General features: G+C 33.4%; 2 protein-coding genes across 2 annotated transcripts in view; one reads left to right on the forward strand and one right to left on the reverse strand.

The window, feature by feature from the left end:
* The first annotated feature begins 1,095 nt into the window (after positions 1 to 1,095).
* Positions 1,096 to 12,779, forward strand: LOC111046036 (myotrophin). The gene is made up of 4 exons (XM_022331521.2): positions 1,096 to 1,352; positions 2,241 to 2,351; positions 3,442 to 3,525; positions 10,873 to 12,779. Exons 1-4 carry the CDS (start codon positions 1,284 to 1,286, stop codon positions 10,957 to 10,959), a joined length of 351 nt encoding a protein of 116 aa, XP_022187213.1. The 5' UTR covers positions 1,096 to 1,283; the 3' UTR covers positions 10,960 to 12,779.
* Positions 12,780 to 13,550: 771 nt separating this feature from the next.
* Positions 13,551 to 24,413, reverse strand: part of LOC111046035 (putative fatty acyl-CoA reductase CG5065) — a 38,693-nt gene continuing 27,830 nt past the window's right edge. The window contains 8 exon segments of the mRNA XM_022331520.2: positions 13,551 to 13,966; positions 14,790 to 15,047; positions 16,284 to 16,477; positions 16,479 to 16,524; positions 18,015 to 18,207; positions 19,776 to 19,885; positions 20,584 to 20,729; positions 22,911 to 23,159. Coding sequence (XP_022187212.2) covers positions 13,807 to 13,966; positions 14,790 to 15,047; positions 16,284 to 16,477; positions 16,479 to 16,524; positions 18,015 to 18,207; positions 19,776 to 19,885; positions 20,584 to 20,729; positions 22,911 to 23,159 — 1,356 coding nt within the window. The 3' untranslated portion in view covers positions 13,551 to 13,806.

The raw sequence follows: 24,413 nt of genomic DNA on the forward strand, positions 1-24,413 counted from the left end.
CAAAGTTATTAACAAAATGTTAATAACTTAATCCTTATAGATTCTATTAGATTGAACGGAACTTGACAAACACATATGTTCATCATATGTATGATAAGTTATGTTCAATCTAATAGAATCTATAAGGATTAAGTTATTAACATTTTGTTAATAACTTTGGTGTAACCCAGCTTAAGTTAACTTTCGTGTAAACCCAGCTTTACTGTATCGGTACAGTAATGTAAACTATGGATATGCGATGGTAATAATGGGAACACAGTAATTTATTGGATTAATGACTATAATAGGACTGATCAAATGATTAATTAATTAAAGCCTAGGATACTGAATTCGATTTAAGGAAGACTCTATAGAGTCTGACAGAACTGAATGAATCATTACAATAACGTTTTTTCTTGATTTTTTTTTCAAAAAATTTCTTTAAAACCAAATTCAAAAACAATTCATGAGCCTATTATTTGGTGTAAGTGTACGTCCAGTTTTCTTAAAACTTACAGTCAACTGTGGTATACCTAAACTCAGATACAATAAAGATTAAACAAAATAAAACCAAAACAAAAACATGTCTCACCAGTGAACAATAAGAGGGGGAGATGAATAAAAATATCGAATCAGGTATTAAAATATCGAATTATATATATTTTTAATAGAATAATAAATTTCTGTTTCTTCTTATTGTTTACCCAAGACATGTTTTGTATATTATTTTGTTTGATATATTATGTTAATCGTTTGGTATAAACTCAAGACTGTGAATTACAAAAAGTTAGCTTCTAGTAAAAACTTAGCCGAAAATAATAAAAACAAATTACGGTCTTTTGAAATTTAAAACAGCTTTGAATTATGGTCATTTTGGCGGGAACTCGCCAAGTTGTGCCAACTTTGAAAGAACTATGTGATTGTAAAAACGTTTGGAAAGTTGTACAAATTCATCCCAATGTGAGATTTAATGGATAGGTAGTACATATTCTGAACTATAATTATAATATATTTGAATTCTGAGAAGACGGAAATTGAATAATCAATGAGAAAAAATTACGAAACCATCAATGTTATACAAACATTATATTCATTGTTGGCAACAGTGACTCATTTCGTCATAATATCATGATATCAACCCACTCCACTCTAGCTGGCATTGGCAGCAATAGATTTAGAATAAATTTATTTTCGTAATGTCAAAGCCAAATTACTTTTCATTGTTCTGAAATATTAGCTGAGATTTGCTAATTTAATTTCAATTTTTGATTATTCAAACGAATTTTACCCTTCCAGCCATCCTAATGAGTGAATTAGTGTGGGGAATTAAAAATGGTGATCTTGAAATTGTTAGAGACTATGTTGAATCTAAGGTTAGTTTTACGCCCCTTCATGCATTTTTGCAAATATTATTTAGTGTAATTTTTATTTACTATTTTAGTTTTATTAAAAATAAAATAGTGATCAATTATTATGGTGAAGTATTTCATTATATTATTTTACAATCTATTACCTGTTGATTTGCAAGTTAGTACCGAACCGCATGCAGATAATATATTGTAAAGGCCTATACTTAACAAAATTCTAACAATGATTCTCAAAAATGAGTATGAGAGTTCAAAATATGTTCTTCTACTATTGTTTAATGTTTATTTTTACTGATGATTATAAGCTATTGTAAGTATGAATGACTTAGTTAAGCTCAATGTGTCTTATTAGTTAACAAACTGTATGATTTGAAAACTCACAGTTATTGTTATACGGTCTTATTGAACTATGATTAAGTATGGATGATTCTTAAAACACAATAGATATCAAGTATCCTTTTTGTTTTGCTTCGTATAGGCTATTGTGATTTTTTAAAATAAAAATTCTAATTATCACACGGTTTTGATGTTTTTTAAAACAACGTGCAGTCCATTATAAAAGTAAATAAGCAACCTTGTTTACTCACTGACTGGAATACTTTCGAATTGACATTTTAAAATTTACTTGAAAAATAATTGACTGCACTTCGTTGTAGAAAACATTAAAACCGTGTGGTTCTATAAGTTAACTAAAGTTATCAAATGTTGAGCTACCTGTTTCTGACAGAGAATACTTGAGGCTTGTTGGATTTTAAGATTAGTTTATAGGCCTACTAAATGTTTGTTTGCGTTATTTATACTGGTCAAGGGTAGAAAATAATGTACAAATATTTTGTTTTTTATTTATAATACAAAAGTAGAAAATTTCTGTTCATTTTATTCTTAATTTTACAGGAAATTGACCTAAACAAAGAAATTGATGGCCGTCCACCTCTCCATTATGCTGCAGACTACGGCCAAGATCATGTTATACAATATCTCATTCAAAAAGGTGCTGATGTAAATGTGAGTATTTTTCTTACTTTACCAATAATTCGCCATTCGCTCAGCCTGTTATTTTGAGGATGGTATGAGATACTGCCTTTTTCAATTTTAATGTATGTAATTTTAGGTAGGATTAAATTGAATTTTCGGTGGCTTAGTTAATCGAAACTCTTACTTTTTATAAAGATGCGGTGTACGCCTATTTTAAGAATCTCATAAGTTCAAGTATGGAGATCCCTCGAGCTCCCTTGAAGTCCCATTTTCCTAAAATAATAAATTTATTATACTTACTAGTCGTAGACTCGTAGAATTCCTAGGTGGAAAACTAAGCAAAATTCGTCCATTTTTCCGAATTTGAGTTATTTCTGTTTACAAAACTCAAACAAATTTGGTTATTGATAAGAATGTCAATAACCAGGAAACCGTCAGTCATTATTTTATTCTAAGAGTGTGGTTAGAAAAAGGAAGTAATTGCTAATAAGTTTCATATTTGAATTTTTATGTGCGTTCAACAGGCTGCTTGGAATTTGGCTTCATATACAGGTCTAAATGTTATTTTTTAACGTCAAACAAAGAAACAAGTTATATGAATCTTATTGAAAAATCTTCTTCTTTACAACAACACCCTTAGAATCGGATTTTGACTGATCGTTTTCCAGTATTGACGCTTTCCAAAAATATCGAGAAATCTTTATAGATAGGTATGTCGAAAACTAAGGTCGATATGAAAAAACTTTACTGGTCATTATTTTTGCAAATTTCATGTAGAATCGATTGTCTTCGGCTGTTACGCCTTGAGTGGGACACTCTGTATATGGAATATGCATACCGTAGTTAAGGTTAAACTGTAATGTTTTCACTACAATGGTGGAGTTGAACTCTTAGTTGTCCATTGTTGGAGAAGTATATCTTCTAAATATACCCTTCCGATAAAAACTCGACCGTTGAAGCATTGTTGGCTTGATCAATGCTTTATAACATTTTGGGGGATTTTTGTATTCTTTTTATTGTGATTGTTTTTCAGAGATTTTCCTTTCTTCAGAGAAATATTAACTCAATTATAAAGAATCTATTCCTATTCTACATCGGCAAGTAATTCTCTTTATTTCAGATAAAAGATAAGCATGGAATAAGTGTTCTTCTAGCAGCGATATGGGAGGGACATACAAACTGTGTTAAAACATTGCTAGATAAGGTGAGTAATCCACTTCATTCCCCTCAAATATTTTCTGATTTTCCTTTCCAACTTTGAAACTCACAAATGGTTACAATACCTCTTCATATTTTTGATTATTTTATTTTTAGAGTTCACTGTAGGTAGTGATGTAACATTCCCGGGAATTTAAGATCGAGGAAATATTCCTTGGAATTCAAGGGAAATATTCCCAAAATGCATAAATTCCAAGGAAATTAATATATCAAACGTCTACCAGTAAAGTAACCATAGTCAACAAACTTTGGGTGTAGCCTACTTCGACTTGTATTACAAGTTTAATGGTATAGGCTAATAATAGATAATCTATTTCCTTGCAAAAAAGAAGCCTACAATAATTTGAACCCAAAAATAAAAATCCAATGCAATGTAGAAGGGGAAAATTTGACTGTAGAATTGGATTTCAGTAGCCTATAGATACTCGATACTAACTAATCAAAATTGATACTATCGATATTTGAATAAGTGATCACTGTTTAATCAAAGTATAGCCAAAATATATGCATTGATGTAATTTACTCTGCTTCTATGAATGGACGGACGGTTTTTTTATTGATTATCATGTTTAATTCCTTACCACTGGGGATATTTCCGGTCCACATCACTAACTGTAGGCCTTCTATTAGGATACACATAATTTTTCCGTTTGATTGCTAATAAGCGAGCAAGCGGATATTGATTACATTAATACATATACTAGTTAATACGTCATCTTGCTACGAACACAGAAAATAGATAGTTTATAGCTTTTAGATAGAGAAGGTGAAAATGTATACATTTCTCGGGGGAAATGTATCATCATTATTGGTAGCGTGAGTTAATTTGACAATGCATTATTACTCAAAAGTATATATTGTATAACTATAGAATTGTCATGGGAAACCCCCTTGCATCATTTGATTACTTTACCATTCTACGAAAATCCACTTCAGATACAGAGTGGCGCAGGGAAACGAGAAATTTTGAATATTACAGTTTGCAGCTCTGTAGAGTTGATAGATGTTCGAGATTCTGCACAATTGATATGAACATATTGTGATTGTCATTCAGTAATCATGGTCCATTGGACTGGTTTGGAATAGAATAGCCTTTTAATAAAAGTTATAGAACTCTATTAAAAAAAAAAAATAGTGATAAAACTGCCGCACAAAGAATATTTTGACTGTATTACCACATTTGAATCCATCAACTTATTCCTTCGGTAATATCTTAGTATCATGTGTTGTCCTACAATAATATATGAACTAAAGAAAACAAATTGAAACTGATTCAAATTCAAATTCTTTATTTTTCCTGATATTTTTTACAATGTATAAGCTCGTCAAAAGAAAACAAATACAGTGTACCTAATAAGATAAATAACACAATATCAAGAATAACAATAGCTCAGAGTATGTATATACAAGTAGGCTAACAGGGAGATTGACAAGAATAGTGATAGCATTCACATAGTTGACACACCTTACAGTACACAACTTAGACCAAAATGAGGAGTAGCCCCTATATTTAACATTCAAAGTATTCAGTCAATGAATAATATGCTCTCTCCATCAATTTATTCTCCACAACTTTCTCGAATTTCATTTTTGGCAGCTCTTCAACAGCTGAGGAAAGACTGTTGTAAATTTTTATCTACTGAAATAGGTGGCTGTCCCTTGTTTTAGAAAGCCTTACCTGTGGGATTGAAATATCATTTCTATGCCGGGTTGAGTATTCATGATTGTTTCCCTGACATGAGTAAGATTCTAAATTGGTTTTGACATGCAGCAAGTTACTCATTATGTAAATTGAAGGGAATGTCAATATCCTCTGTCTTCGAAAGCTTTCTCTGCATGACTCTCTGTTTTTCAAGTTGTCTAACACTCTCATTGCCTTTTTTTGCCATATGAAAACTTTTGAAGCATGGCAAGAATTACCCCATAGGCGAATACCATAGGATATGAGGGAATGAAATAGTCCATAGTATGCAAGTACCAAAGAATCAGAGTTCAATGATAACTTGAGTCTTCTAAGTAGAAAGACAACACGAGAGAGTCTCTTAAACAATCCTATGATGTGAGGCTACCAACTCAAACTTCTCTCTACAAGTGAAACCCAACATTCTGACCTGATGCTTAATATCATTGTCTTCTGGAATATTCCTTAAAGAGAAGCAGATACATTCAGTTTTGCTATCATTGATGGTTAGATTATTAGACTCAAACCATGATATAGCAGAGGCAAGAGCCTCTGACAACTTATATCTAACATTATCATAGTTCGAGTCGGAGAAGATTAAAGAACAGACAGTGTTGGAATATTACAATAAAGGTCATTAACAAAAATTAAATACAGGAAAGGGCCTAAGACAGAACCTTGTGGGACGCCAGCAACAAAATCCTCAAAATTTGAGCACTTATTAGCAACAACTAGGCCTACCCTCTGTTTTCGGTTTGACAGATATGACTTAATTAGTTTGAATTCAGTTCCTCTCCATAGAAAAAGAGCTTATAAAATTATATCAAGAGGTAGGCAATCGAAAGCTTTTGTGAGGTCAATTAAGTTAGCTGCTACTATGTTTCTACTTTCAAAGCTGTGAAGAATAAATTCAACAATAGTCTCAATAGCCATTACAGTGCTCTATGTTCGAGACGGAAGCCGTGCTGATTTTCATACAGTAACTCATTATTTATGAAATATTCATACAACTGCTAAACTAAAAATGATTCAATTACTTTTCTAATATTCGGGACCATAGCAATGGGTCTAAAGCTCTCAGGCTTACTTGAGTCTCCCTCCTCCCTCCCATTGTCACACTCAGCTATAACCGAACACAAGCGAGCCCCAGGTTTCAGTGCACTAGTTACTTTGTCAATCGTTTTCTTTGCTATCAGTTCGTCCATTCTTCTACCCTGACTATCAGCAAATAACTTGATCCTGCCACCAGTATTTATCCGCCGCTTTGAATTCAGCGTCAACTTGCAGGCAGGTGGTGCCGAGTCACTGATGCCAACCGCACAAGATGCCATCTTCTCCTTATTCCCATCACCCGTTGCAGTGGGGTCGCAGAAAACCACCGGCCCAGATAACCACCAGCCCAGAAAACCACCAGCCCTGAAAACCTGCACAACCCAAAAAAATGGGACAAATTGGTCTATTTCGTCAAACTGGGACGACGACAAAAAAGGTCTTTTTTCGATCCAGCTGCTTCACGCACACAAATATGATATTTAACATTATGTTTTCATAAATTTGATTCCCTGAATATGATGGAATTCCCCAATATAGGAATATTACTAAAACTAATGATAACTCCTATAATGAACACTTTTAATAGGCCTATTTACTTCTCAGCCTTTTTAATGTTACTACAAACAAAGAGGAATACAGGTTCAGTGCTGCCAAAAAAATGATAGATGTAGAATAGGAATAGACCCAGTTTGTCTTTCACTATTCCACTTTGGTGGCGTCCATAAAAACTGACCAATTTTTTGGAGAGTGGTGGTTTTCAGGGCTGGCGGAACTCCGGCGACCCGTTGCAGTCACATTAAACTCATTGTACCTAGCGCACATATTATCATACAGCGACCTCCATTTGTCAGACTCATCACGATATGTGAGCAATTCCCCTCTTAAGGCAACGTTGTCCGCCTCCAAAGCCTCAATCGAGACAGCCATGTGCGATATTTTATTTGATAAGGAGTCATTTTCTTCCTTGAGAGACCTGTCAATCTCATTTTTATTGCAACAAATCTCACATGGATTCACAAGAGGCTCTGTATTTATAGCTGTGTTAACCAAAGATACACTGGAAAGAGATTTAGTCACATTCCGATCCTGTAGTTGAAGGGTGAGATCCTGTATTTCTTGAACGAGTGCTTACTGATTCTCAGTCAACTGTTGAATTTTGTTCATCAACTCATCCTTGGACTTGAGGACTGTCTCATCGGTTTGAGAAACTGAATCAAAACAAACTGGCCTCCTTAATGAACCTAAGACAGAATCCAGTGATTCCCTATTTGATGGCTTCTTGATATTTGAAAACAAACGCTGCATTTTCGGACTTGAAAGATTATCTGAAGTTTGATGTTTCTCGTGTTGTTTATGATATCAATATAATGTTTTACACAATCAATTTTAGACGAGGTAGTAATGGTTGCAAGGCATCCAGGTGTACAACACCGCCAACTAATGTCTCCACTTACAAGAGTATGACCTTTTCTAAATCAATAGCTTTTATAATAGTACACTGCCAGATTATCCTTAGTTGTTCTGTATGTTTTGAGTTCTGAGGCCATTTCGAAACCGGTAAAAGGTAAGCAACAGTGTTTTCAATATTGAGACAAGAAGTATATTACAATTCAAAAAGATTAAAATCTGGTGTGGTACACTCACACAACTTCCTTGCTCATTGAACTGTAAGCCCCGTTCTTAAACGAGAATAATTTAGGGGAATAACATAATGACGATTGGCGGCAACATAATTATTTGAAACTACGATCAGACTTCTGTATATGTGTGTATATAATTGTTTTCAGAGTTACAAACTCCATTTCTCAAGGATGGGGTGCACCCCCCATTAATTTCCCAGGAAGGAGACTCATGCCAGTTGATAGAGCTGATAAGCTCTAAATTCATACACATACAGGGTATGAATTTGGAAAAAAATCGGTCAAGTCATTTTTGAGAAAATCGTGAAAAACATGGTTTTTTAGTAATTATCCGCCTTTTTTCTCAAGAATATTACGGAGTTCCTACAATTTTCCCAGAAATGAGACTCATGTCAGTTGAGAGTGCTCATAAATAGCTATCCATGATATAAATTTGAAGAAAATCGTTAGAGCCGTTTTCGAGAAAACCTTGAAAAACATGGTTTTTTAGTGATTATCCGCCATTTTTCTAAAGAATATTACGGAGCTCCTGCAATTTTCCCAGAAATGAGACTCATATCAGTTGATAGGGCTTATAAATAGCTATCCATGGTATAAATTTGAAGAAAATCGTTAGAGCCGTTTTCGAGAAAACCTTGAAAAACATGGTTTTTTAGTACTTATCCGCCATTTTGAATTCAATTCTATTGAATTTCTTACTGTCGGATCCTTACAGTCTATAAGGACCTTAATTTTAAAATTTCAAGTCAATCGGTTGATTAGGAATGGAGTTATCGTGTTCACACACACACACACACACACACACACACACACACATACACACACACACACACACACACACACACAACACACACACACACCACACACACACACACACACACACACGCACACACACACACACACGCACACACACACACACATACACATACACACACAGATCAACACCCAAAAATCATGTTTTTGGACTCAGGGGACCTTGAAACGTATAGAAAACTTGAAATTAGGGTACATTAAGTTTAAAATTTCAAGTCAATCGGTTGATTAGGAATGGAGTTATCGTGTTCACAGACATACACACAACACACACACACACACACACCACACACACACCACACACACACACACACAGACCAACACCCAAAAATCATGTTTTTGGACTCAGGGGACCTTGAAACGTATAGAAAACTTGAAATTAGGGTACATTAATTTTTTTGGAAAGCAATACTTTCCTTACCTATGGTAATAGGGGAGGAAAGTAACAAGGTTTTGAATCATTGGCGCCAATGCTGTAGTTTACATCGCCTCTTTCGATTATCACCTTATCAGCCCTCCGAGCTATGATCACCCGCTTTCATTGGCCAGATAAAACTATACAAGAGGAAGGCAAGAGAATAGGAGAGAGAAAGTGCCCAGAGAGCGAACAAGGCAGGAAACAATATCGGAAGCTCCTAATAAGAACGGACTATAGGAAAAGGTAAAATCAGAAAAAGAAAGGACAGCAATAATCCAAACAGTTGAAGAAGGAGAAAGATAGAAGCACGTCAGTTATTATCTCGAATAAATTAAACTTCTGTCCGTGCGATAAGTGCCGTTCCTCACTGAAGTAAAATGAAGAGAATGTTAATTCACTCGAAATTTGAGTCACATTTAAATGACGATTGTAAGTTATTCACTGCAACTACTTACGATTCAGATTCACCACAACAAAAAGGAGGCTCAAAGCAACAGAAAGACACAAGTCAAAGCGTGACCAGCCACGGCAGACGGCTCTGCCAATTTTTCACACTGAATCACTGGCATTCCCCAAAACTCGTAACACTAACATTCCAAAGTTTCCATAACAGACACAACAGACTGCAAACACCGATTGAGACCACATCTTTTTTATTTCATCTTAGAAAGTAAGTTCTAATTCCTGTTCCTTGCACCACCCATAACAGGCTGTGAACGCACATCTTTCCGATGTCATCTTGAATAGCAAAGAGGGACTTTTGAACATTTTGACTGTAGGAACGTGAATGGCATGAAGAATAATGCCATTCCATTAGTATATTCCACTAGTTACATGCATTTTTGTGGAAATTATATTACTTCAAAATTTCTCGTTTCCCTGCGCCATCTCGACTAATATAAGCTACAGGCACATACTGAGATGCCCTGAAATTGATTAGATGCAACCTGAAAACTATGACGCTGCCTGGTCACACGGTATTATTATTATATAAGTAGTAATAATAAGTACCGTACTAAGCTACTAACTTACGGTACTAAGAAATATCGTAGAGAATTATCATTTCTATCTCATTAATGTGGGCCGGCTAGATGAAGGTGTTGCACCCTCAGTCTGTTAGTGCTACCTGGTAGCGGGATGGAATCCCGCCGAATCCCATCGAATAGGCATGGATGTTTGATCATCTCATAATTCACCCTCGTACTTCCCATTACCCACGCACAAGCAAAAAGCTCATGTGGGCATCATCCGCAATAAAAAAATTGTTGAATGATCTGTTGCAATCAATAAACGAGTAGAGGTTTTACCAACCTAATAGGGACATGAAGATGCAGAAAACTAAGTCTTTGAATTTCGAATATGATTCTAAGTCAAAAAATATAAATTTAAAACATTTTTTCCAAATTCACACTATCATTTTTACAGTTGATTTAGAAATGTGGATCTTATCCATATTAAGAATGCACCTTCCTCAAATTGGTTTTCATTCTTCAATGTTTGAGTATTGAATTTGTTTTACATAAATGAAATAATTTGTGGAATTGACAATACTTATACCATTCATCTCTGTTACTTAAAACATGAAATAAATTAATCGATTTTCACATTTTTCCTGTTTTTCATATTTTATGAAATATATATATTTGAATATTCATATAAATTATTCCTCTAATTTTCATATTAAGTTTTGGTTAAGTAATATGATGTGTGATGTGTTTGATTTGACAGGGTGCGTGTAAAGACGGAGTGGCTCCGGATGGGACGAGCTACCTCGATGCGGCCGACAAGGATGAAATCAAGAAACTGCTGCAGTAATTCGGATGAACTAAACTCGAGCTGATAATATTGTGATTTGGTTAGTGCTAGGTTGGCTTTTGTGTGCATGTATGAGTGATTTTATACATAACATTCTATCATTTAAGCATTTATTCCATTACTGTTAGCTATTTTTATAGTTACTCAACAAATTCAACCAAACACTGTTATTCGCGCTATTGGATTTGGAATGTTGTTTTTGATAGAAAAATGCCTAAAAAACGTTCAGTGATTTCTCTTTGTATGGGAAAAAACTTGTATAATGAATGTAATACTGTTATTATAATGAAAATATTTGTTCCTAAGACTAAAAGGTCTGGTTGAAACTCGTTATCTATTCTTAAAACTATACTATTGCAAACGCTCCATAGTTTTCGTTTGGTGGACAATTCAACAATAAATTTGTTTTACAAAATCGATGTCTTCTGAGCAGATGTCGTATACCTACGCTTCAAAAACTTAGCTAAATTATTTTAGTTAAAAGTTTAACTAATTTTTTTGTGTACCGTACTCTACAATTGGAAGATTTTCGTTACCCTGTTCATTGATCATTATAGAGCTAACGATTAAATCTCCAGTCATTTACGCTATAGTTCTCATCTATTGATGTTTTTAGAATGAATTTCAAAATTGGCTGAGACATGACATTTCAATTGTGATTTTTCAGAATCAAATAACTACATTGAATTAAATAAAATATAATGCATAAATTTATATTTTCAAATCGTTTCACATAAGCTACTTTCAATCTATATTTTTCTAACTTTTAATTTATCTTCTTCAAGATATAAAATGAGAATTTTTTATCGTCCAGTAGTTTGTCTGCTAAAAATGTATGGCTCTTAGGATATGTGATCAAAGTGCTTCATAAAATTATATAAACGTTTTTGAGAGAATATAGGCTAATATGCCAATTATTTGTCTGCAGAAAGTTTTAACTAAATTTCGAGAAAAATCAACAGTCCTTTCTCAATATCAGTATAGAATTCAGGAATCTCATTTATTTGTAAAGATTAATATTCCCTTTCAAGTCTGGAATGTCCGGTTCAATAGTTTTATCTAATCTTCCTAAAATCTCTTTCAATTTTTCGCTTTTTCAGACAGAGCTATTGTGATAGGAGACATTTTATACAATATTGATAATTTCCAAAGTAGTATTATTTTTTATCGAACGTACTTAAAAATCTGACGTATTTTGCTATCGATTAGAAAGTAATATTATAATAATCATTACCATTAAGATCAAATGTTTTTTGTAGCTCATTATTACCGATATTCTTTGAAAATAAAGATTTCACTAAAATGAATATTTTGATAATAGTCAGTAAATTGTGTGTAGGCTATGGTTTTTTCGTTGACAAAATTCAGTCTACATAAAATTCAAGTATATTTCTATCATCGAATTCATTTAGCCTATCAAGTTATTCGAGTTAACTTGAATCTACAATTTTTAAACATTAATTATTATTCCCTCCTCTATCAACATCGTATCAAATGATCATCTTATTCATTCTATTTTTAAAAAGTGTTCCTTAACTAATTGCTTCGTGAGTTTTATTAATTCATTTTATTGTTCAACACTTTGTTTAAAATTTTATTTTATCATCGATCTCCCATCTGAAAACCAATGAGAATTCACGTATTTTATTATATTTATAATTATTTATAGAATATAGTGTCTCAATTATGTTCATAATATTTTATAATCAATTGCACTAGTATCTGTGTTGATATGTCTAACAGATTTTTAAAGTTTAAAAACTTGAATTTAAATATGATTCATGTTTTGTTCACTAATTAATTAAAAGGTTTTAATATTACTTAAATTGTTTATAACGTTATTTTCTGCTAAAAATCCTCAATACAATAATGACTATGAATGATCCTGAAAAATTATAGTATTCCCTGTATGAGTTCATTTTGTGGTAGTTAGGTACCTAACGTTATCAGTATACATTTGAATTGATTTTTCTTGAATTTTATGAGTCTGTGGGGAAGATTTCACATTTCGTAGGAAACCGTTTTCACTTATCTATTGTCGGCCGGCATTATTGTCTCGACACAGAATGCCCTCAGAATGGCTAATTCTCACAACAGCTGATCCAATCAGAGGACATTCCGGTTGTCGTGATGATGAATGTCGACAGACATGGCTGACTGTAGAAGATGGCCTTGTGGCAGACAATCAGTAAGTATGAAAACTCGAAATCGTTTGCATTTCATCTTCATCTTACGGTCAATCGCTTACCGATTGCTATCTTCTCTGTATGGTTGTTTCACTGAGGATTAAAACTAAGTGATGCTGCGAAGGTAGAGTGTAGCGGTGAATGCACCTGAGAGGGTTCAATAAAATGTATGTTGCTGAGTGCGTTTAGTGGAGAGGCGAAGGTAGCGGAGTTAAAGCTCAAGTCTCACTTCACCTTCGCCGCTTCACTGTGTTTTAATCCTAACGAAAAAAACTCCTATGAATATACAGCAGCAAGCTATACTTTCTCCATCACATTGAATAGGTATCGACTTAACCATTCATCAGGACATCATATTATTGACTCAAATTGAACAAACATAGGTAGAAATGAAATAGTCGGAAGTATATTGATATATTTGCTACATTTATTATTTGTCATTTGTATCTAAAATCCTGTTTATCCAATACTTGTACATAGTAACTTATCGTATAATATAAGTATAGATGTGTCTTTTCAAATTTGTTGTACAATTAGTCAATATTAAAATAATTCCCACACTGATACTCGGCTTGTACATGGCGATCCAGCTCAGCTGATCTTGTCTGTTGTGGCATTGCTCAGGTCACTTACTGTTCAATATAAACTGCAGAAGTTATCTCTACCTGATGGAAAGCTGCGACAGTAATAGTCGTGAGATTTGCGTCACAAACTTGAACAAAGAGAACCACGCACTGCTCATGGTCTGTGATCTGAACATCAACAGTCGCCACACGAGCAGAAATAACACTAACTGGCTGATGCGATGGATCCAATATACTCTGAAAATCAATACACCAACAATTATTTAAACTGATGAAAACTCTTATATTATTGAAAACTGTCAAAAAAGAAACGTTCAGATGAACATTTTATAACAGAGGAGAATAACAGAATGGTACTTTGATTGTGATTATTATTTTACAAGGTTCACTCAAAGCCGACCATCGAAGTAACTTTCACCAAGTTCCTAGCTCCACTGGTAATTCAAAACATAGTTTGAATTAGGTTTCAGTATGAATGATATGGTTGTGATAAAACAGGAAGAAAGCTTCCTTATTCCTGTTTTCCTACTTTAGAAAGTGAAATAATTTTCTTATCTTACGATGTATCTTGATTTCACTGTCTAATAATATTTAATAGCATTGGTAGATCGAAGAGTTTTCAAACAAACTGCAGTACGCTAAAATAAATATTGTTTTCAGCTGAGTCGATAATATTTGATTTTTTTCAATAGTAATAACTAATAACTTCCGGTTTCTTTCTTTTTTGGTGGTGGGAATGCATTCACGCATGTGTGTCAGGCGGGTCTCTCAACAGTTGAGGACTCTTTAATTCTTGAACAGCCCCGACAGTTGAGGACTGTGACCGTAGAGGACTCCTGAAAAATAGTCCTCAGATGTTACCTGCGTCAGGCGACAGTCGAGGACTCTTTAATTTTTCAATAGCCCCGACATTTGAGACCTGTCAGGCTCTTACAAATGCTTCATCTATATCTATGGCCATAACCATTTCTATATCTCCTGGACCCGACTGGCACTTCCTATCTCAATGATTTACTTTGGGCCATGATGATATTACGTACAACAGAGGCATTCTACTCACTTTCTAAGACGACTCCTTGCAGCTGAGTCGTTGGAGGTGTCCTCCTTGAGAATGAATCGTCGTATTCCTAGCCAATAGAGCTGCATGTATTCTTGCCAGTTGACATCGTTGACATTGAAGTTGAACGACTCGCGATCCGATGGTGGAAGTGACTCGTACAGCTTCAGCACATTTGTGTTGGTGAACTTCCATTCGTGTGTGGTGAAGAACTCGAGGCATTCTGCTGCACGTAGCAGTTTGTTCTGGACTGTTACCATTCTACAAAATAGAACACAAATTGATGGTTAAGTTGTCTTTAAAGCCTAGTTTATATGATGCCAGTTGGCGAGACAATTGTCATAAGGCTTCGTATAAACACTTCAGGCCAATTGTCTTGCCAACTGTCCCGACAATTGGCCCGAAATTCAACTGTCTCCGGGAGTAGACTATGGACAGTCAATTAGGCCCCCACCACCCACCACTCGGAATCTCAGTTGTTGCGACAATTGGCGCCGTGTGAACGGTGTAGGCCAGTAGCGCTGTCTTGGTTTTGCCAGTTCAGCTGTATAGTCACAACAGATGACGAGAACTCAGACATGTTTAGCTGTCAACTGACGTGTCAATAGTTGGCCGCGTATAAACATCTCGTTTAACTGGCCTGGCCTCCGACAATCCGCAACCACGTGATGACAATTATCCAAAGACAACTGTCTCGCCAATTGGCATTGTATAAACTAGCCTTAATCATCCCACCCAAGCTAACAGATGAATGAGTAGTTCAATCAAATACTGTATAATATAATATTGATTGTAAACTACAAAGGAAATTAATAGGACAACATCAAATATGAATGGAATTAAATGAACAAAGGTTAGGGAAATATTTATTACAATGTACTACTTTAATAATGTAACAATCAATACATCTATATCATATTCAGAAATACAGAATCTTCAGTCAAATAATTAGGTTGGACTTGAAGGCCACCGAAGTATGTAATCACTGAATCCGTGTGGATGAAGCAACTGCTTGTTTGAAAACACCACTATGGCCCGTATGCACCCAAGGTTTTTATAGAACTTCTATGTACCATCACGGTTTTAATGGAGATAAATCAGCTGTTGGTTTAAACCCGGAATGAAACATATTATAATAAATGTAACCATATACCTTCAACCGTAGATTAGCGCTAAACATAGATGGTAGTAAGCTTTAGGCTTGTAATCCGGCCAGAGGTAATCCCAAATGTACCGGTAAATAAAAGAAAATTTTTCGATTTGTCACATCATGAGTCAGAAACTCATGATTAGAATCTACATTTGTCCAAATGCTCAATATTCGTTTGTAAAAATATGAGCTAATCTATATATATATTACAATTAAAAATTAGATTACAATTGACGCTTTTGAATTCACAAACTTATTCTTTTCTTTGTTGGACTGTTTTTTTATGGATAATTTTTATTGGAAAAAATATTCCTGATGACGAATGAACTAGATAGTGAATTACTCACATAGGCTTTCTGCCTGCAATCCTGGTGCATGCATCCATGAGATATGCGGGCAGTAGATGTGAGAGAGCAACACAAATGGAATTGAAGAATCGACTTCCCTTAAAGCTTCCTCCTGGATACCAGATAACATTTTCGCATGGACGCATTAGAATACTCTCCTTTATTAATCGCTCAACGTCACGCCAGTAGATGGGGATTGCTCACTCCTGTCGTGCAGTTGTATACCATCAGTTTCCTTTGCCTATTGAACAGGAAACAATTTAATAAGAAACTTTAAAATAGTTAAGTCAGGTTCTATTAACGTTTTTAAATTTGTAATCTCATCTATGAAACCGAGGCTGGACCACTATTACTTTTACTCTCTCATCTCTCATCAGTTTTGGTAGAGAGTTAGTGGGGAGGATATTTTTAATATTCTTTCCGAAGAATGGACATTGATATGTCCAAAGCTCCGCCAATTTATGTAGATGCATAACAATATAATTATCTATAGTTATTATATTACAAATTGCTTTTTCATGTCATATACAGTTCAATAATTATTTTCTTAGTCTATATTATGTAAATTCATCTATAATTTTGCTGTATTTTAAGCTATTGTATATAAGTGTATAAGCCAGTATATATTGTAATCCACATAAATAAAGTACTCAATCAATCTATGAAAATCTAAGCCAAGACTCATAGTCACAGACTTAAGCCAAATTTCATGTCTGTACCCATTTTCATTACACTCAAAAATTTATTTCAGTCAAGTCAAATACTTTGACAACATTTCTGCTAAGTCTACTCGAAAATTCGAAATTATAGTTTTCTTACTCATTAGAGACAAGCTATTGGCTAATTTTAGGGTCCTCAATTTGTCATGCTAAATGAAATATTCTCTAAAATTCTTGAATCTGTAGTCAAGTATTTTACATTGATTCTCATCATTCGGCTCAATCAACAACATATTCAATAAAGATCTATTCTCAGTTTGAATTGTCAGGATGAAAATATGAGAATAATAAATGAATAATAAATTATACCGGGAATAATAAATGAATTTTAAAAAATAGAGGATAAATAAATTATGAATTTAATGGTCACTGGTGGTGTCTGACAATGCCAAAAACAATATTTCCTTAATCAACACAGTAGGATTTGAGATTATGTCCACTCCAACAATTCAATTACAGATACTACACTGTTATACCACACCCCACACCCCACTCCTACTTCATCAGTGACTACTACAGTTACAATAGTTACGCCTAGACTGTGTCCATGTGGACATTTATTTATTTATTTATTAGGTTATCAAAAACAATACAACTATCGGAAAAGAAAAACAGGCTATTGTCAAAAACTTATCCAATTTCCTAATTTAGTTTCAAATTGTCCAAATATTATACATAGGTTATGTCCATTTCAATTTTACAATATTTAAACTATAACTGCAGAAGTATTTTTATTTCATGAATAAAAAGTACTTATTTATTTATAAATACCATTTTTTTGATTTCTAATAAATAATATGTTACGTAAGATAAATAATGAAAATGGCAGACGTATGAATATTCTGTAACTGAAGACGCTCTGAACTAATGTCAGTTTGTTAAGGTAGTTTTAAATGTGGCTACCAACTAATTAGTAGGTCGATTGTTTTTTGCTCTCTAACAAATATATGAAAAATGTCGCTTGTTTCTATTAATTGACTAATAATAGTAATTTAGCGTAGAGGCGGCCTACCTGGATGTGGCCGTTTTCCAAGCGACAGCGATCATGACATTGATGACGATGTCGACGGGAATGAGGTCGGTGATGTAGTCCTTGTGGCAGAGCAGGGTTCGGAGGACACCCTTGCCGGCGCCCACAAACAGACCGGTCGGTCCGTTCAGGTTGTCCACCCAGCCGGCCAGCGGCTCTCGCCACGCTGCTGTCACTGCACCACGCAATCACAATCACAATCACAATATTACTCAACACAATACAATTTTTCATAATTTAATAATACATTTCCATTGAGATGACGTAGCTCATCATATCTACATAAATATAATAGTCCACAGACGATTTGACAATATTGCAGAGTTGGAAAAGGATAAAGCTACTGTATCTGCTTTGTCTATGCAGCCAGGATGGAATTAATTAACATTCAGGGGACAAATTTAGTTCTCATGATGTCAGGTTCAATTTAAATGTTCAGTATAAAATGTAATCTACTAAAAATTGTTATGAATATTTCGAGAAATATATACTGGTGTCCCATGAAAAGTGTAACAGCCGAAGACCATGGATTCTAAATTGAATTTGCAACAAAAAAATTCCATTAAAGTTTTCTTATATCGACCTTAGTTTTTGAGATAAACAGATTTTTTGAAAAACGTTAATAACCAGAAAACTATCAGTCAAATTCCAAGGACTCGGTTGGAAAGAGGAAGACATTTCCAATAAGATTCATATAATTTGTTCATTTTTGACGTTTTGAACGTTTTATGAGCGTTCAAAGTTGAAAAAAGTACATTCGTCGAGTTCAAAGCCAAATTTCAAACAGTTTGAACACTCATAAAAATTTCAAAAACGTCAAACATAGGAACAAATTATATGAATCTTATTGGAAATTTTTCCCTCTTTCCAACCATGTCCTTGGAATTAGATTTTGACTCATAGTTTTCTAGTCATTGAGGTTTTTCAAAAATATCGAAACATCTATATATCTCGAAAACTAAGGTCGATATAAAAAATTTTTTGTTGCAAATTTAATGTAGAATCTATGGTCTTCGGCTGTTACACCTTTCGTGGTACACTCTGTATATGAAGAAGGGAAAAAGAAAAAAATAAAGGAAGAAAATGAAAATCATGGGAGAAATAGCAAGTTCAAATGAGATTGCTGGAGAAAATGGTTCCAATATATTAATATGTCTGAATGAGGTTTGTAAACCATAATGGAAGATATTAATGTATTACTTAAATACATTTTAGAATAATAAAATTGTGAATGAATATTCCAAGTTGATAATCGACTCGAAATTCAATTAAAAGAATTGAAATAAAATGAATTCCGAATTCCCAAAGATGATTTCATGCAAGAAATCGGGAAATTTTTGAAAGTATCTCAATAATAGAACCATTATTTTTTAGGCGCATGATTTTCGTGCCGGTTTATTAGTTTTGCCCACATATTATAGGGAGATATTTCCTTCTTAATCTCGAATTATTAAAAATTGTCTGTTTGTAGTAGCTCAGTAATGTTTAACATTTGAAAGACTTGAATCAGAGAGCTCAAGAGAATCTTAAAATGATGAATTTACCATTATTTACAGAAGTACAAAACAATAATTGAGGAACTTGAGTTCAATCAATACGGTATTTGAATATAATATATAATATTTTATTATATATTATTATAATATAATATTATAGCCTATTCAAATGAGTGTAACAATCAGTATTTTCCCAATGAGCCCACTTCTGTTGTAATAGCTTTCCCTCCTACTTTCATTCACTCACCGATTGAAGGCCTTACAATAGCAATTGGAAGTTCACCGTTCATCTCTAATAGCACTGTCTCTGCCAGTGCTTTCGTGTATGTGTACGTATTAGGTCTATCTCCAATAATCCTGCAAAAAAAAAACGGGAAAGAACAAATTCTAATAATTCTATTCAATAATAACATAATAAATTACCCCAATCCAGGTGGAATAAGGTAAAATTGAATAAAAGGGATACACATGTACCTTTCTCGTTTTCAATAATTACAGAAGTATATGAAATGTTGAGTTCACTTGGATTTATAGGCATATTTTCTAATTAATTTCCGATATATTCTTGTAAAAATTGACAGATGGTCGACTAGCCTCACACTCATTCTGTGAATATCTCATCCAACAAAAACAATTTGTACTTTATTTGCTTCTCGTTGATTAGTATCATTTAGTAGCACGGCAACTTACTTCCTATATGGAATAGCCACAGAAAAGAAATCAATTAGACCTAATATCGTATTATTTCTGGCATTACAATTTTAACTACTAAACTTTTTTCATTAGTAATGATCATTATGATTCAATAATCATGAATGAATTATCAGAAACTAGCTAGTATAATATATTATCTTTGGAATTACTAAAGCTGTTTCTTATTGCAAAAGCCCTAAGCCTGATATATATATATATATATACGTTCCTCCATTTTTTCTATAAATTATCGTGATTTTTCTTTTTCAATTCAACTTTCCCTATTTCCCATTAAGAAAGTTACTGGATTTGAAAAATCATGTTGTAGTAGCCTATAAAAACTAATAGAACTGAAACCTTACTGTGGAGTTATTGTGTCGAGTATTTTTTCATCCATATTCTCTATACAGTGTATAATCTCCTCGGGTCTGGCTGGAGGAGGGTAGATTTGCTCCATCACGACCTCCATGTTACAGTTACAGTAAGCAGTTGACACATGAATTAGAGCCTGTAATAAAAAGAAATATACGTATCTATTAATAATCAGCACTTTTTCTCAATGTAATGATAAGATTACTTATTTTCGGTTGACTTATTAGACTATCAAGTGTCATCTATTAAGCCTAATTCCAATGAAATAAAAGTGTATTGCTGTTTAGAAGAATAATGAACGAGTTTGAGGCTTGTTAGTGGATTATGATAGATTGGTAAAAAATAATTAGGAAGTAAAACTTATTATATTGGACTAAAACTAGCTTGTGCAACATGCAACTCCCAGTAAATCATTTTGAAGTGGAATAGAATGATAAAAATAATTTTTTAAATAAGTTTGGCAAAACCGGTAAAAATCTTGAACTTTAAGATTGTCACTGAATAAGCTTTTTCATTGTATTCAAATATTTAAGGGTTGTGTTGAATATTTGGTTTTGAATAATAATGTCTGGGTTTGGAAATGTCATCATAAAAAAAATCATTATAAAACAATATAAAATCAATAGGTAGTAGCTGTAAATAGAGGTGCATAGGTAAAAATATTCTGCTCTTATTTTTCAAGGCTCTTCGTTTCTAGCTTCCGAGAATTTTTTCTCGAGAAATTTTAATCAATCAAAGAAAATGAAAAAAATGTATATATCTTGTCCAGTTCTTTCTCAGAAATTAATTCAATAGAAAATTAAATTCATTAATAGATGAAAACTTTTACTCTGATGGAATCCGGTTGTACAGTGCATTTCCTTTTTACTAGGTACCGTATATTATTTTATTGGAGAATTAAAAATAGGTAGATAAAAACATTTACTTTTATGAAATTCGGTTGTACAATGTATTTCCTTCTTATTAGGTATACCATTAGTATCTATTAGTATCATTAATATCTATTATCTACCTACCATTAGTTATCCTACAGTTTGATAAATGAACAAAAATTAAACACTTGGCTGAAACTTCTACATCCCGGGAATCAACTATCGTACTTAAATATCTTGATACTAAATCTAATATCTAAATATCTTGATACTAAATATATTGATACCTAAATATCAATATAGAAGTGAAATCAGATAAGGTGTAATTATTTTCATGAAGCGAATTAAAACTGACAATAAAATTACTGTAAATTATGAAATTTTTTACAGGTGCAAGTGCTCTACCAAATATCAATGATATATATTTAGAAAGAGGATAGTGGCATCCTGCAAGTTAATAAATTACATTCGAACCCCAAAACTCACCTTTTATGACCTGCTGCGGATTGCAATGGACAGAGTAGAATAATTTAAAGTAATTCAAAATCACTAGACCATTAGGCTACGACTATTATTTATGGATTTATTTATCATAATCTTATGACCAATGCAGATTGGAAGTTTATCATACAAAAAAAATAGTATAATAAAACCTCTGTATCAATTAAATTTTCTCAAGTGAGTTCCTGTTATTTTAAAAGGTAAAAATTCTACGTTAAGAAACCAATACAATAATATCGTCACTCAATTTATCAGATAATTGATGTGTATCTCTTCTTGGAATGATAACCTATTGGGGATCAGAACTTCAAAACGATTGATTTCTATCAAGATATAGGGCTTATTCATCAGACTAGTATTGCGATCTTCAAGTTGAGATTATTGGCAATATAGTTTTTTGGGAAATTTTCCCACTTATGGCGGCACATTATTATATTTACTCTGCTAGTAATATTAATTTTATGTTCATAAACATTAGTTTATAGTGAAAATCATTATTCATTTATTGAGTTAAAACATTACAATATTGATATGAAAAAGGAGGTGCAAGCCCAAAACTTCTTCTCTTCCTGAATTACGACGGAATCAACTTTCAAAATATGACAAATGTTGTATTCTTTATTTTTAGAGTTTTTTATACCTTACACCATGAAATTTTCCCGCAAGGGACTCCCCACACACAAAAGACATACAAATTTACTTTATTACCATGAAATTAAAAATTGTGATAACATTAGTTAGCGTCGGAAGATAAATGAATGAAAACTTAGGCTATAATTATATTGAAATACTGTATTGAGCATCTAATTAACAATCATTATTGTTGTTACTGCAATGGTGGTCAACGCAATGTGTTAACATAGAAAAAAGATAGCATGAGCTTATGCCACCTTTCACTTATGCTATCTTTTCTGTATGGTGGTACGTAGAAGTGTTTGACGTACCTCAAGCTTTGACAACTTCTGACAGAGCTGTACAATACGTTTTGTTCCTAGTAGGTTCATGGCGACGGAAGGCTTGAGAGCTTCGTCGAACTTGACGGTGGCGGCCGAGTGGAAGACGATGGACACATTTTCGGTGAGCATGGCCTGGTCGCCGTTGCTCAGGCCAAGGTCGGGCAGTGTTATGTCGCCCGGCACTGCTATCACCTTCCCCAGTTGTTCAGGCTGTTGCTTTTTTATGTTGTCGAATATCTGAAAAAGTGAATGTATTTCTTGAGTTAATCAATGATCAGATGAGCTGAGACTTTTAAAAAGGCATAGAATATAATTCTCCAATATTGTACTACTACTCTACTCAAGTTTGGTAGTGTGAGAGCATTATAGAGATATAATTTGTCTATGTTGAGAGCATAGGCCTTATGCTCTATTGTATATTGTATTATTATGTATTATTATTGTATATATTGTATTTGATCAGAGTACTATAAGAGCTACAGCAATACGGTAAGCTAACGGTACTGTACTGGTAGTTTCAGCAACCGCCTTGATTATACAAGAGAAGTTGAAATGGAATATAAATTAATTATTGAGGATCAAGAATTATGGATTAATTGAATAGATTGTAATAATGCGAGTTGTATGTATAAGTTGTGACAACAATTAGAGTAGGCTAATTGAATCAAAAAGTATAATATTCATTATTTACTTTCTGTGGAGATTCCAATGTTATTCAAAGCTGCAAAATTATTATATTATTTTATATTTTATTTATTATTTAATCATTTGCTCTATATTAAATCATGTAATTGCTACATAGTTCGAAATTTGCTTTTCAAAGTTGATTAATAGAGAAACTCAGAAACTTAGTTCATATAAACATTCTATATATATATCACTCAAACATATTTCGAACTATGTAGCAGCTACGTGATTTGATGTGAAGCAAATGATCGAATGCTAAATGAAAATATGAAATAATAAGATAATTTATTACCTTGAGAACCTAATACAAATTTTCACAAATGACTATAGGCCTACATTAGTGCTAAAAGTGAAAAAAATTATATAGGAAATCGACCTTAAAACCAAACCATGTTCTGGAGTGGAGGTTACAAAATTTGTTTTCAAGTTAATTATTGTGCGAGTGACAAATTAGTTGGTGTTGGTAATTGGAGTATGTATTCAGCATAAGTTGTGATTGTGAGTGATCATGAATATTGTTTTTGAAATCAAATGGAGCAGTTTTTACTTGAAGGCCTATAGCATTTATGAGTGAGTCAAAAAACAGCTTCCCTCTTTCCTGTGATTCAGAACCCACCTTGAACTCTACTCATCTTTCAAAAAATCAACTGAATCAATTTTTATTGTCAAGATTACAGAGTTTCGTCGATTTCTCTATTAAAGAAAGTAGTCCAACACTAAGGGCCAAGCTAGACGTTTTTTTCATGCGTTTTTGCCCTGCCGACTCATCCGCCGCCAGTGCAAAAACGCATGAAAAATCTATTC

The sequence above is a fragment of the Nilaparvata lugens genome, chromosome 1, assembly GCF_014356525.2.
Source record: "Nilaparvata lugens isolate BPH chromosome 1, ASM1435652v1, whole genome shotgun sequence".
Classification (NCBI taxonomy): domain Eukaryota; kingdom Metazoa; phylum Arthropoda; class Insecta; order Hemiptera; family Delphacidae; genus Nilaparvata; species Nilaparvata lugens.

Coding starts and splice junctions, on each gene's coding strand:
- LOC111046036 (XM_022331521.2), top strand. CDS start 1,284: ATGAGTGAATTAGTGTGGGGAATTAAAAATGGTGATCTTGAAATTGTT. Junction 1,353..2,240: donor GAGACTATGTTGAATCTAAG/GTTAGTTTTACG, acceptor TTAATTTTACAG/GAAATTGACCTAAACAAAGA. Junction 3,526..10,872: donor TTAAAACATTGCTAGATAAG/GTGAGTAATCCA, acceptor TTGATTTGACAG/GGTGCGTGTAAAGACGGAGT.